The sequence below is a fragment of the Dendrobium catenatum genome, unplaced genomic scaffold (assembly GCF_001605985.2).
Source record: "Dendrobium catenatum unplaced genomic scaffold, ASM160598v2 fragScaff_scaffold_1557, whole genome shotgun sequence".
Taxonomy (NCBI): Eukaryota; Viridiplantae; Streptophyta; class Magnoliopsida; order Asparagales; family Orchidaceae; genus Dendrobium; species Dendrobium catenatum.
The window spans coordinates 4830379-4843435 of record NW_021320019.1 but is presented as its reverse complement, the minus strand read 5'-3'; the positions used below and the strand labels follow the sequence as shown (position 1 = coordinate 4843435).

Here is a 13057-nt window from a genome sequence, read left to right as displayed (position 1 = left end):
ACAGATCACATGCATGGACATTAGAACTCAAACTAAAGTATTGGAAGGAAACTCGCAAAATTAATAAAATTAATATCATATTATTTTTCCCAAGTTGTAACAATAATAACCATTGATTCGCATACCTCTGCTTCTACCATCCACATCTTCTTTTCTTTAACGATGTAGATTTGCAAGACTGAAGAGCTTTGCCTTCGATTGAAGCCGAAGCCGTGCCCATATCCTTCTTTGAAGCCATGTCATGCCACATCATCTTTGAAGCCAAAGCCAGAAGATATATTCAAAGCCTTTAGTCTTCAAAACTGAAGCCCATAGCCACAGAGAAAGAGCTTCAAAATCGAAGCCTGTACCTTTGAAGCCGAAGCCCTAACCCTATGAATCTGAACTGCTAAAGCCGAAGCCGTGTTTCTACCCTAGCCAAGTGTATATAACTAAAACAGTAAATTCATAATAAGTTTATATGTTCTTGAATATTATTTATTGAACTAAGCTTTAAGATTTAACATTACTTGACAATTTCAATTTTATGCAATAGGCAAGTTATAAATACGTCATACAATATTAAGTTCTTTATGAAGTATATTTCACAGTTGAAAGAAATTATTTGTGATGCTTTTAGTAGAGAATAGTATAAATAATAGATTTCATATTAGTAATTTACAAATATAACAGGTTCATGGTGTGTTGTGTCAGTTTTTTGCTATTATGCCGTGTTAGAGTATTCAAGTCCCCACATCCATGTTCAGGCATCATATTTGGCAACCATCTATCATCAATATATTGTATTTATCAACGGCCCTTCTCGTTGTTCATGTGGTTGAGTGCATCAATGTGCATGTTTTCTCCTATATGGCCAAATACAACATGGCCACCATTAGGCATAGCTTGTCTTCTGAAGTCACCATTGGTATAGAGGCCATCGATCCAGGATTTTTTTTGTGTAGATATAAGAGCAATTATCTTCCAATCAATGACCAATAATATATGTTCTTTTGAGGCAGTGTTATGCTTTCGAGATAGTGGCATACCTCTTGAGACGATGTTCTAAGTTAAAAATTATGTTGTGATGTGTACAAGATTTTAAATTTTTTTGTATTTAATCACTTGCACAGGCATTTGATATCGAAATGTATGCAAAACTTTCATTTTTTTAATTTTCAAAAGATTGCCTTCTACCTTCAATCTAATTGCATGCTTGTGTTGTGGATCCGATCACATTTGTTATGAGTGAAATGTTGTTGATGCGGACATCCGACAGTGGACGATATTCAAAGGAAGAGTCGAAGATCGACGGCCAAGATCACTCCATTTTATTTTAATTTATTAATTGTATTTTGATTTAATTTTGCAATTTTTTTTTTACCCTTTTTATTTAAGAGTCTTGTCTTATGTAAGCCCAATAGTCAAATTTGTTTTTAGTTTTTTTTTAGGCCTATATATAAAGGCCACTTCTCATCATGTATTAGGTATGATGGGATTATAATAAAAATTTGTGTTCTGCACTTGTGTTCTTTTGGGATGACGTTAGTGAGATTCTTATGGAAAGGAATCGGAGTTTTCACCAGCCGCAGGATGAATCCGGGCTCGTGGCTTGAAGTCCCTTGTAGAAGGGCAACGTATCACATGTTAGTCTTCGGAAGAGTCCAAGGCTCGCGGTTTTGTCTTCTTTTTTTTTATTCTCCTTATTTTCCTAACTGCCACTTCCCCATCTCTCTTTCTCCTATTGGCCAAAAACTCCACCCAAACCCTAGGCCAAAAGACACCCAACCGCCGGCCCAATCCCCTTCCCAAAGTTGTCGGCCATCATCCATCTCTTGGCTCCAATATTCAAAATCTAGCATTCAAATCCTTTCCTAAATTAGCTCCCTTTAATTTTGGAAATTATTTAAATTCATATTCAATTGAATTTGAATTTTACTTCCTTAATGAGGAAAACTATTTTAGAGAAGTCTCTCAAATCATGCAATTTTGAATTTTAAATAGGAGTTGATTTAAATCCACTTTCCTATTTTAAGATTCTAAATATAGCCATCTTTAACACCTCATGTCAATCACCCATAATCATGCTAGCCGTCGGCCCTACCCCCCTTCCTATTTCCTCTTTCCTTCCACTTTTCAAATTGATTATTGAAGGCATTCCTTATTCGATGCATCTTAAGTTTGGAAAGTTTTTACATTCAATTTTAAATTAATTTGAATTTAAAATTCTTTCTTAAAATAGAAAGAATTATATTAGGAGGTTTTCCTTAATTCTCCCAATTTGAATTTAATTAAAGGCATGTCATAATTCCCCTTTTCCTTATCTTCATAATTCAAGTTTGGAAATTCTTTAAGTCCACATTCATAATATGTGGACACATTCACCGTATGTGGACACATTCAACATATGTGGATGCCTTCCCTTTTTCCCCTCTTTTGGCCGACCCACTCCGTTCTACATCAGTTGTGCTTCCCTTTTAAGTTTCATTTGTTTAAAGGTGTTTGAGATAGTTTTGAATGTGATAGGGAGGCTTTGTTCGTGACCATAGGCGAACTGATTCATTTAATATAAGTTCCTAAAAATTCATTTTCAGTCAAGTACTCAATTTTATTTTGTGATTTTGTTCATGTAAATCAATTGTATTTTTTTATTTAATGAGATATTAGTGTTTAATTCCATATGGGTCTGTTCAATTTGAATTTTGCCACCCTCCAGCATCTACCCGCATAGGATCATCATCAGGGGTGCTAGGTCTGTCCATCATGCTCAAAAAGAATGGAATAGTCAACATCGTACAATACCGCGGCCTAGGAACTTCTACCCCAATACACTTAAAAAAGTGCAGGGTCTTCATCTCCTGCATGAGAGAAAATGCAGATCTGCTCGCCGAATTGGAACAATGTGCAAGTATATTTAATTTAAAAAAATTTCCATCGTATTGGAGCAATTCATAAAGCACTTATTTCACACATTTTCCAACAGCGTTGGAACAACCTGCACAATTACTTAGTTTGCAAATTTCCTCACCACATTAAAGGAACGTAAGTACTTAATTTCATAAATTTTTAAATTGTATTGGAATAATGCGCGCAAGCACTAATTTTAAGCTTTGCATTATACCTTGTGCGAGAAGATGGTGACAACAAGACAAGAATTTTTGCTAGGGCAAAAAACAAAATTTTTTTCCTTCTCTTTTTCTCTTTTTCAAGATTTTTTTCTTATTTTTTCTCTGTTTTATGGGTTTTTTTGTTCTCTCTATTTTGGAGAAAGAGGGTGGAAACATAGAGAAAGTAGAGGGAGAAAGAGTGAGTGCAAGAATCCTCTCCTTGTTTAGAGGAAATGAGAGAGAGGGAGCGGGAAAGAAAAGTGAAGAGTGGAAAAGAGAGAGAAGAGGAGAGGGTGTGTAGAGAGAGAAAACTCTCTGTATTATAGAAAGAAGAAAGAGAGGGAGAGGGTTAGTGAGAGAAAGTGAGGAAGATGAGAGAAAGATATGAAGGTTAAAAGCTATGATGCATGGACACAGACACGGATACGACACGACACAGACACAGGACACATAATTTATTGAAAATCTATGACACAGACACGGGTTGGACACAATATTATAATTTATATATTTTAAAAATAGTATATAAAAAATAAGTATAATATTAAAAATAATTAGTCATTTAATTATAATTTATTCTTAAAATGATTAATATTAGGATGTCGAGAGTTTGGTGTTGATGTCATGCATCAGGCATCGAGAAAGGAGACGACAATACTGTTGAGAGTCAGACATCGATGGTATGTAGTAAATAATCGGACGTAAATGTCAAGAGGGCGTCTGTCGTCAAAGTTGAGAGGGTATGGGTCATCAATGTTAAGAAGACGTTGTACAAAGATGAACTGTCAAGTTGTAGTTGTAAAAATTGCTAGCGTCGTGTATCAATGTCAACAAAGTGCTCAACTTTGATGATAAAATGAATTTCAAATGTCAAAGTTGTAACGACGTCAGACATCGATGTTGAGATGACATCGAGCATTGTTGTGAAACCAAAGTCGCGACCCACTAAAGAGAAATAAAAAAGAGAATATTCAATGAATGGGGTATTAAGTGAGGATAAAATATAAAAATTTTAATTTTTATATTTTAAATAAATAAAAATTTAAATACAAGAAATTATATTTAAAAAAATTGACAAAATATTTAAGACACGCATGTTGGACACGAGTGTCTAATCTGTATTTAATATTATTATAATCAAACACGTTTTCGACATGTTCGACATGTATCGGAAGAGTGTCAGACGTGTGTCGTGTCGGACACTGCACGTCTCATAGAAAACTGTCAGTGCATCATATGTTGAAAGAGGGAGAGCAAAGAGGAATTTGATTCCTCTTTTTAGAGAGAGAAAGAGAAGGTGATAGTATTATAATATATGAAAGTGATAAGAGCATGTATTGGTAAACTTCTAACACACTTTAGCACCGAGTTTAAAGACTTAAATGCATTCATCATCATTGTACCATACCTAAAACCCCCATCATGGCTCAATGTCAATCTACTAACATTGGGTCAATTAGCCATTAGTAGGCCTTCTGCTTGATGTTCTGAATATTTGTCATGTATATACGAAATGTACATTGGTCGCCTCTATTTCCTGCTAAATGCATCTTTTGAGACATAACTCAAAGTTAGATATGTCCATCCCATGGATGGCTTTCTTTAATTTTTTTCTTAAGTGCCTTAAACAAGTGCAAGGAGCAATTTGGGAAAAAAATCTCTCTATAACACTGTCATTGCCATGTCACAAGTCCTGGTTGAGAAAAGTGGAGGGATGCGTTAGGCAGTCGACAGCCAACGTAAAACTTGTCGAATAATCATGACATGAATCCTTTAATATATTGTGTTAATGCTAAGGTGTTCCCTAGAAGCAACGCGCAGCGACAAGTGTGCAAGGGACGCTGCAGCGGTGGCCATGTACAGTGTTAAATAGGTAAGAGTTCCCACATCAAGAATGAATGTGGGCAAAGAAGCTAGTCCATGAAACTAAAATTAGGATAAGAATTTGGAATATAGGTTCCCTAATAGAAAAATTAATGAAATAAATAGATATCATGATTCATATGAAGATAAATATTATGTAAATTCAAGAAATTAAATGGGTTGGAGAGAAGGCTAAGGAGATTGATAATTTATGATTTAAACTATGTATTCGAGTAGAAGTCATACTAAAAATATTGTGTGTATGATTATAGATAAGAGTTTGAAGGATAATGTTATAAATATTAATAAAATTGAAGATAAAATTATAGTTTTAAAGATTATTGTTGATGCTAAGATTATTAATGCTTATACTCTTCAAGTTGGTTTGAATAAATGTTCAAAATTAAAATTTTGGAATGACTTAAGAGAATTAATACAAAATATACCTCTTGAAGAAAAACAATTTTTATTGGAGAAGATGTAAATGGACATGATGATAGAGAGGTAAATGATTTTAAAAGCATTCATGGTGGCCATGGGTTTAGAACAACTACTGAAAGTGGTAAGACCATATTAGATTTTTTTTAGCTTATGATTTTTTAATTGCTAATACCTTATTTAAGAAAGAGATAAGCATCTCATCACGGATAAGAATGAATATAGTAAATCTCAATTGATTATTTTTTTTAAAGAAAATTAGACCGTTTAGATTGAAAAGATTATAAAGTTATTCCGAGTGAAAGTTTATGTACCAACATCGCTTATTAGTTTTGGTCTTTAAGATGAAGCGGTATAAAATAAAAATAAAGTAAAGCGATATTATAGGATTATATGGGAGAATGTTAACAAAAAATATTTTTGAAAGTAAGATTTTATATCGTATGATTTTGTCTATGCATTGGGATGTTAATATTATGTGGAAAAAAGTGACTAAATGATATTAAAAATTTTAGAAAATATGTGCTTGGAGTAGCGAAGAGAAAAACTTTTAATAGTAAAAATAGTTGATGGTGGAATCTAAATGTATAAGAAAAGATAAAAAATAAGAAGATTTGTTATGAAAATTGATTTAGATCTAAAAATTTTGATAATTGAAAAAGATATAAAGATGCATGTAAGAAAGCTAAGAAAGCAATATGCAATGCAAGGATCTTAGTTTTTTATGATTTATATAATATATTAGATACTAAGGAGGGAGAAAGATATATGTATAAGTTAGTCAAACAAAGAGATAGAGTAAGGATTTAATTCAAGTGAAGTATATTAAGGAAGAAGATCAAAAAATACTTTTCTTGGAAGATGATATTCAACTAAGGTATATGAGATATTTTGTTAAACTTTTTAATGAAAATTGTGAGAATACGATTGACTTTAGTGACCTTAGCACCCTAAATGAAAATAAATATTTTTTATTTTTATCGGTGTATTAGTAAAACCTAAGTTAATGAGACTTTAAAGAAAATGAAGTGGGGAAAAATCTGTTGGACATGATGATATTCCAATAGATGTGTGAAAATGCTTAGGAGATGAAGGAATTTCTTGTCTTACTAAACTTTTTAATATTATTTTGAAGACTAAAAAGATGTCAGATGAGTGGAGAATGAGTGCATTGACTCTTATTTTTAAGAATAAAAGTGAACAACAAGATTGTGTGAATTATAGATGAATTAACTTAATGTGACATACTTTAAAATTATGGGAGCGAGTTATGGAGCGTGGGTTACAGCGTCATACTAATGTTTCTCAAAATCAATTTGGATTCATGCCGAGTAGGTCTACTATAGCAACCATACATTTATTGAGAGGTTTGATGGAGAAGTATGATCTACATATAATATTTATTTATTTAGAGAAAGCATATGATAAAGTTCCAAGAGAAGTGCTATGGAGAGTCCTAGAAAAGAAAGTGATTAATAATGCTTATATTCAAGTTATTAATGATATATATGCAAGAGTTGTTACTTGTGTTCAAACACAAGATGGTTTGACTAAGTATTTTCCTATTTCAGTTGGATTACATTAAAGATCATCCTTAAGGCCATATCTTTTTGTTTTAGTTATGGATATCTTTACTAGAAATTTGCAAGAGGATGTACCTTGGTGTATGCTTTTGTTGATGATATTCTTCTTGTCTATAAAACTAGAGAGGTAGTTGAAGGTAAACTTGAATTATGGAGATTAACCTTAGAGTCTAAAGGTTTTCATTTGAGTAGATCTAAAACATAATACATGGAGTGAAATTTTAGTAGCGATAGATCTAGTGGGATATTGTGAGTTTGAGCGATCAAATCATTAATGAGAGTACATGTTTTAGATATCTTGGGTCTATTGTTCAAAATGATGGTGAAATAGATGGTGATATTATAAGTATAATTCAAGTTGGATGGTTGAAGTGGAGGAATGCATCGGGCTTGTTGTGAGATAGAAAAGTACCCCTCAAACTTAAAGGAAAAATCTATAAGATGGTGGTGAGGCCTACAATGCTTTATGGCACAAAATGTTGGCCATTAAAAGAGAAACATAATATTAAGTTAAGTGTTGCAGGAATGAGTATTCTTAGCTGGATGAGTGGCATTACTCGTAGAGACAGGATATGAAACGAGCATACACGTGAAAAGATTGGAGTAGCTCCAATGGCAGATAAGATTAGAGAGAGACGCCTTAGATAGTTTGGTCACATAAAATGGCGACCTTCCGATGAGCCGGTTAGGAGAGTATATCTATTAGATTTGACTTATATTAAGAAAGGTAGAGGTATACCTAAAAAGACTTGGTTAGAAAATATTAGAAATGAACTTTCTTTACTAGATTTAAACGAGAAGTTGACTTTTGATAGAACACAATAGAGAAAAATGATTCATGTAGCCGACCCCACGTAGTGGGACAAAGGCTTAATGTTGTTGTTGTTGTTATCGTTGAACCATGCACCAACTCTACATGTTTGTTTGAGATAAAACGCGAGTTATTCCTCAACCGCACACTTGGAAGCATGGCATGCAGGCATTCTAGGAATCAACACCAAGATGCGTTGGATTTAGATTCAACAATAAAAAATGAAAGAAGGAATGGACCATTATTCACATCAACATCAACAGCAGTTAGTAGTGCACCACAATACTTCCCAAGAAAGAATGTGCCTCCAAACTTAAGACTACCCAACAAAACATCAACACCATATAATTGAACCAAAAGCCTAGAATATCCAGTCAAATCTGTGTATCAAAGCAATGTAACTTGTATATTGTGCCAGGGATGGCTGAGACAACAACCTCCATGAACAATTTATCGTGCAATATGACTGCTCCCAATAGCCAAAAATAACTTTTTTATTATCTTTCTTCTTGTAGCCTAAGTTTTCAGTACAACACCCTAATATTAAACTTTGCATCAATGAGATTGACAATTTCTCTTAGTTTAAGGTTAATCTATCTTCAAATAACTGGGAGTGTCAAATGACTGATGAATCTATAGAGGTGCACTTCATATTGTCCACAAAGAAGTACAGGATTTTAACATGTATGTGTGTGCCTAACAAATGATACCTTCCATGATCCACCCAAGCGCCGACTAGAACAAGTGTGCAATCGCCAAAAGCATAGACGTAACTTGGCTGAATTATGTACACAACATATTGTATACATCTTATAGGTTGATTAACGGACAAAAATTTGGCATTATTTGTTATGAACTACCTCATAAGTGCAAATTGTAGATCATTTTTTGTTGGATAACATGTGTCTTCTAATATTTCATCAGGTATCTCAAGTGCATAAGCTATCACTGCTGTTTTCGTAACATCATCAAAATTTAGCTCATTACTCCACTCTTTTGCATTCATATACATATCCATAAATGAACTCCTTAAAACCATTATATCGGTCGTGCTTATAGTCCTTGCATAGTAATCCCTAATGAGGTTATGTGCTACGCGCTCTCCTAAATAAATCCTGCCAAATTCGATGACAATATCATATGAATTATCACTGGACTATCACTTGTGGAGCCACTCATAGTTACATGCCTTTAAATAATTGCATATTTGGATTGTGAATACTCAGCTTGAATGTCTACACAGCAACGTGTTTCAGCTAACCTGCCTAGCACATTCTTCTAATTTATATTTGTAAGTAAACTTCTTACTTAAGAAAACCAAAACAATTTAACTAAGTATCAATACGAAACTTAGAATGTAAAGAATCCATCAATGGATCTTTGAACCCGGCAGTTCATCTGTTGCACATCCCCAAAGCAAAATATGTTTTCCCTATCACGGATGATATTATTCTCCTCATTGCATTGTGAAACATAAAGCTCTTCAACCTTAAAATATACTATCAGAAATTGACATAAAGCATGATGCATGACAACTTCACAAATCTCATTATCATCAATTTCTGATGCAATAAACAATGTCCAACGGGAAATCGATATACTAGTTTGACCCAAACTTTAGTTGAATCTAACTTTAGGGCTCTCACAATTAATGATTTTAATTGTTCTATGTTTGTGTTTGTCGGTATCTATAGTGGTCTACTATGCCCACAAAGATGTGTTGGGGAAAGTGCTCATCAATCATTAATTAACCCTCATACACTAACAACAAAGAAGCAGAGCATCTTGACATCCTTCTTCATATAATGAAAGTGCAAATGAAAAGGATTATAACGCAAGTTCAATTAATTGACTTTAAATATGGATAAACATATACTCAACTAACATTCATGATCTAAGTGCTTGTTTCTTTCATATATTAGTACAAATATCATAAAAAATGAAAATTATTGAGCACTATAATTGTATTATAGTTATTAATAATACTTTAATCAATACATATTTTTTATTTAAAAAAATGAAAATTTAATATAGTCAAAATATATAATACCGTCCATTATTCATCCATATAAAATGCATTAATCATTTGATAGATTGCGAAACAAACAATAAAAAAATATAAATTAGGAAATATTTTTTAGTTCACAAACATATACTCAATATGAGTAAATATATAATTGGATAGTCTCATAAATTAATTAGATTTAAAATTCTACTGACAAAAAATACATAAAACATATACTCAATATGAATGAATCATATTATTAAAATTACATAAAAAAGATATCTTACAAACTTCTAAAACAAAATTTGGACAATAAACATTATAGATCTACATCAAGAAAAAAAATTAAACATAACTTCTAATAAAAATTCAAAAAACAATATTTCAAAACATAAAAACCTAAATCTAAAATTTCTATTATGTTCTCATCTAAATATTTCAACCACTCACTAAACTAAGCATTTTTCAACACAAATCAACTAATCCTTGAACTAAACTAAGAGAACAAAACATCACTTTTTTCAGGACAAAAAAAAAAAAAAATCTTACCCCTTCTAGTCGATCAACTATGCAGAGCAAAAAGGAGCAAAGAAATGGGCGAAGGGGGCATGAGTGAAGAAAGATGGATGAATTGGGGAGAGAATAGCCACTTGTCCGTTTAACCAGCGACTGGCTTTGACACGCTACCACTAGTCGCCGCTTAAACTGACAACTGTAACTATTGTAAAAAAACTATTTACTTTTTTTATATTTAATATAAATTATTCTAAAAAAATTTCCAAAGATCAGTATGAGTTGCACGTTGGACATATAGAATGCGATAAAGAGAGGGGTAAGATACAACAATGATGGCAAGGATTTGACCTCTCACGTGATTTCTCATGAGTCTCGATTTGCATGTTGTTATCTTATGAAGAAAAAAAATTTGCATTTCAAATCATTCGACAACCCTGACAATATGTGTCCTAACTAGACATTTTTAATGTTCTGAATGCATCAATGTGGTCCATTTTATAAACGGGTGACTTTGCGTACGTCGCATTTATAAATAATCATTTTCGACTACGTTCACTTGAATCAAATACAAGGGTCCTTTAAGATAATTTGGTAATTCTAAATGCATCAATAGAATCCATTTCATGAATGAATGACGTTCAAATGATTTTGCACATCGCATCAGTAGATCGTCATTATCTGCATGCTTGTTTGAGTTGAGCAAGGTACATTCCTTGGTATTCTTGATAATTCAGCTACATTAGTGGTCTTTTTGCTACTGATGACATTTGAGTAGTTACTCGCGACATCGCATGGATCAATCCTCCACATCACACGTGCTTGAATTGATTTAGAGCACATGGAGGTCAATAAGACCATTTTCGCAAAATATGTCACATTAAAGACTCTTGATGGAATATCTATGTTAGAACGATTATCCAAAGAAAGTTGTCGCAATTTCACCACTGTCATGAGAACTCCACTCCAAAACCGAATCTATTTAGCAAATAATAAATAGAAATACTCCATAAAATATTCATTCAAGCATAAAACAAATGTCCCTGCCTCTAATATAATTGATATAGCTTCATTAACACAAATAGGTATCTCTCAATCATCTTAAACATTAAAAAAAATATTTAAACGTGTGGGTTATACATTTTGATGCCTCGTATCATATAAAGGGTGATATCTCAATTCACAAAAATTATGAAGCAAGCAATGAAGAGCTTACTATTGCAATTGTTGATGATTCGCAATCCATTATTGCTATAATTGGGTTGGTCTGCATCTCAGGCAAATTAACTATTAATTCAAACTTAATAGGGGCAAATTGCAAATTAACTATTAATTCAAACTTAATAGGGGCAAATTTTGATTGTAATATCGTTATTCCTCATTTCGACCCCTCTCCAACATTGAATTCATCCACGATCTCTTGATATAGGTTAAACCATTCCAATTTTCCAATATAACAAGTCTAGAACAATGCCCTCGATAAAGAGAAATTATTCTATGCGGATAACGGACCGTCTGTGGGTAAATCAGAGCCCGCCACATCACCTGGTTTACAGCGGGTACACAGTCGCGATACACAACAAAGGGGTGACGTGGTGCGCTCTGATTCGCCTTCGGATGGAGTCCGAATTCGCACATAGTAACTTCACCTCGATATAGATTGAATAATTCCAACTTTTTAATGTAAAAGGTATGAAATTTATTTCACTAATGAGGCTCATTTCATCAGAATGTTTGCCTCTCCCCATGCAAATCATCATAGAATGTCTAAATGACAGGATATTCGTTGAGTTATTTCAATTTAATCTCATAATAATCAATATTTAAATTTTGCTTAGTACTGATATTCACTTGGTATCAATTAATCCATTTAATGCAGGTCGAAGGTAGAATTGATATATGAAAGTCATCCTCTATGCACTCAAATAAACATCAGACATACTTGATTAGAACTAATATGAATTTCTTTAAATATTTGATCTCAAAAAAAAAAAAAAAATCATTAGACTTATTAAAATCATTCCATTATGCTCAATATGAAAAAATGTCTACTTGTATGCATATAGGGGTGTCAAAATAGGTTTTCTGGTCGGGTTCAGTCCAACCTGAAACTGACCCGCCTTCAACTGTTCCAAACCCAACTCGACTAGACAAATGGGTTGGAAATTCAGACCCGGCCCGACACGCCACTAACCCGGGTCAACCTTATTAGACAAATGCAATTGCATATGCCTTGACAATGTAGTTTTACAATCCATATCAAGAGTACCATTCTATCAACTCCTGCAAAAGCACATTTTTAACATAAATACAAATTTTCCTTAATATATAAATTGATCTAGTAAAGTGCAGACATGAAATAGGTATCAAAATCATATCCATATCCGCTTGTACGAGGAGAGTTATCCACATGTATAATGATGAAATACAGGATAAGCGGAAAACAAAAAAAGAGGAAAGGGTAAACAGCATACCATAGGACCTCTCCACACAATTGGAGCATCCTTGTCCACAAGAAATCCAATGGACATACACTGCACACCATAGTTTTCCATAGGAACCATCTTCATATCTGAAACATATAAGTCAAAACAATTATTCCATGCACATGTCCGTCTAAAGCAGAAGTAGGAATATATGGAAACAATGACCCGTAGTGCAAAGCATAACTTTATAGGCATAAATTCCAAAAAGAAATCCTGATATTAACTAGAGCTTGAAACCAAACACCATGTCACACCCAGTTTCACCAAGAAAA

The 13057-nt window shown here is 33.1% G+C and overlaps 1 protein-coding gene across 1 annotated transcript in view; it reads right to left on the bottom strand.

Moving 5' to 3' along the window:
• The window catches only part of LOC110111184 (iron-sulfur protein NUBPL), a 96350-nt gene that overhangs the window by 63927 nt on the left and 19366 nt on the right, over positions 1–13057 (bottom strand). The window contains exon 4 of the mRNA XM_020842944.2: positions 12774–12871. Within this exon, the coding sequence (XP_020698603.1) occupies positions 12774–12871 (98 nt within the window). The remainder of the gene's footprint in view (positions 1–12773; positions 12872–13057) is intronic.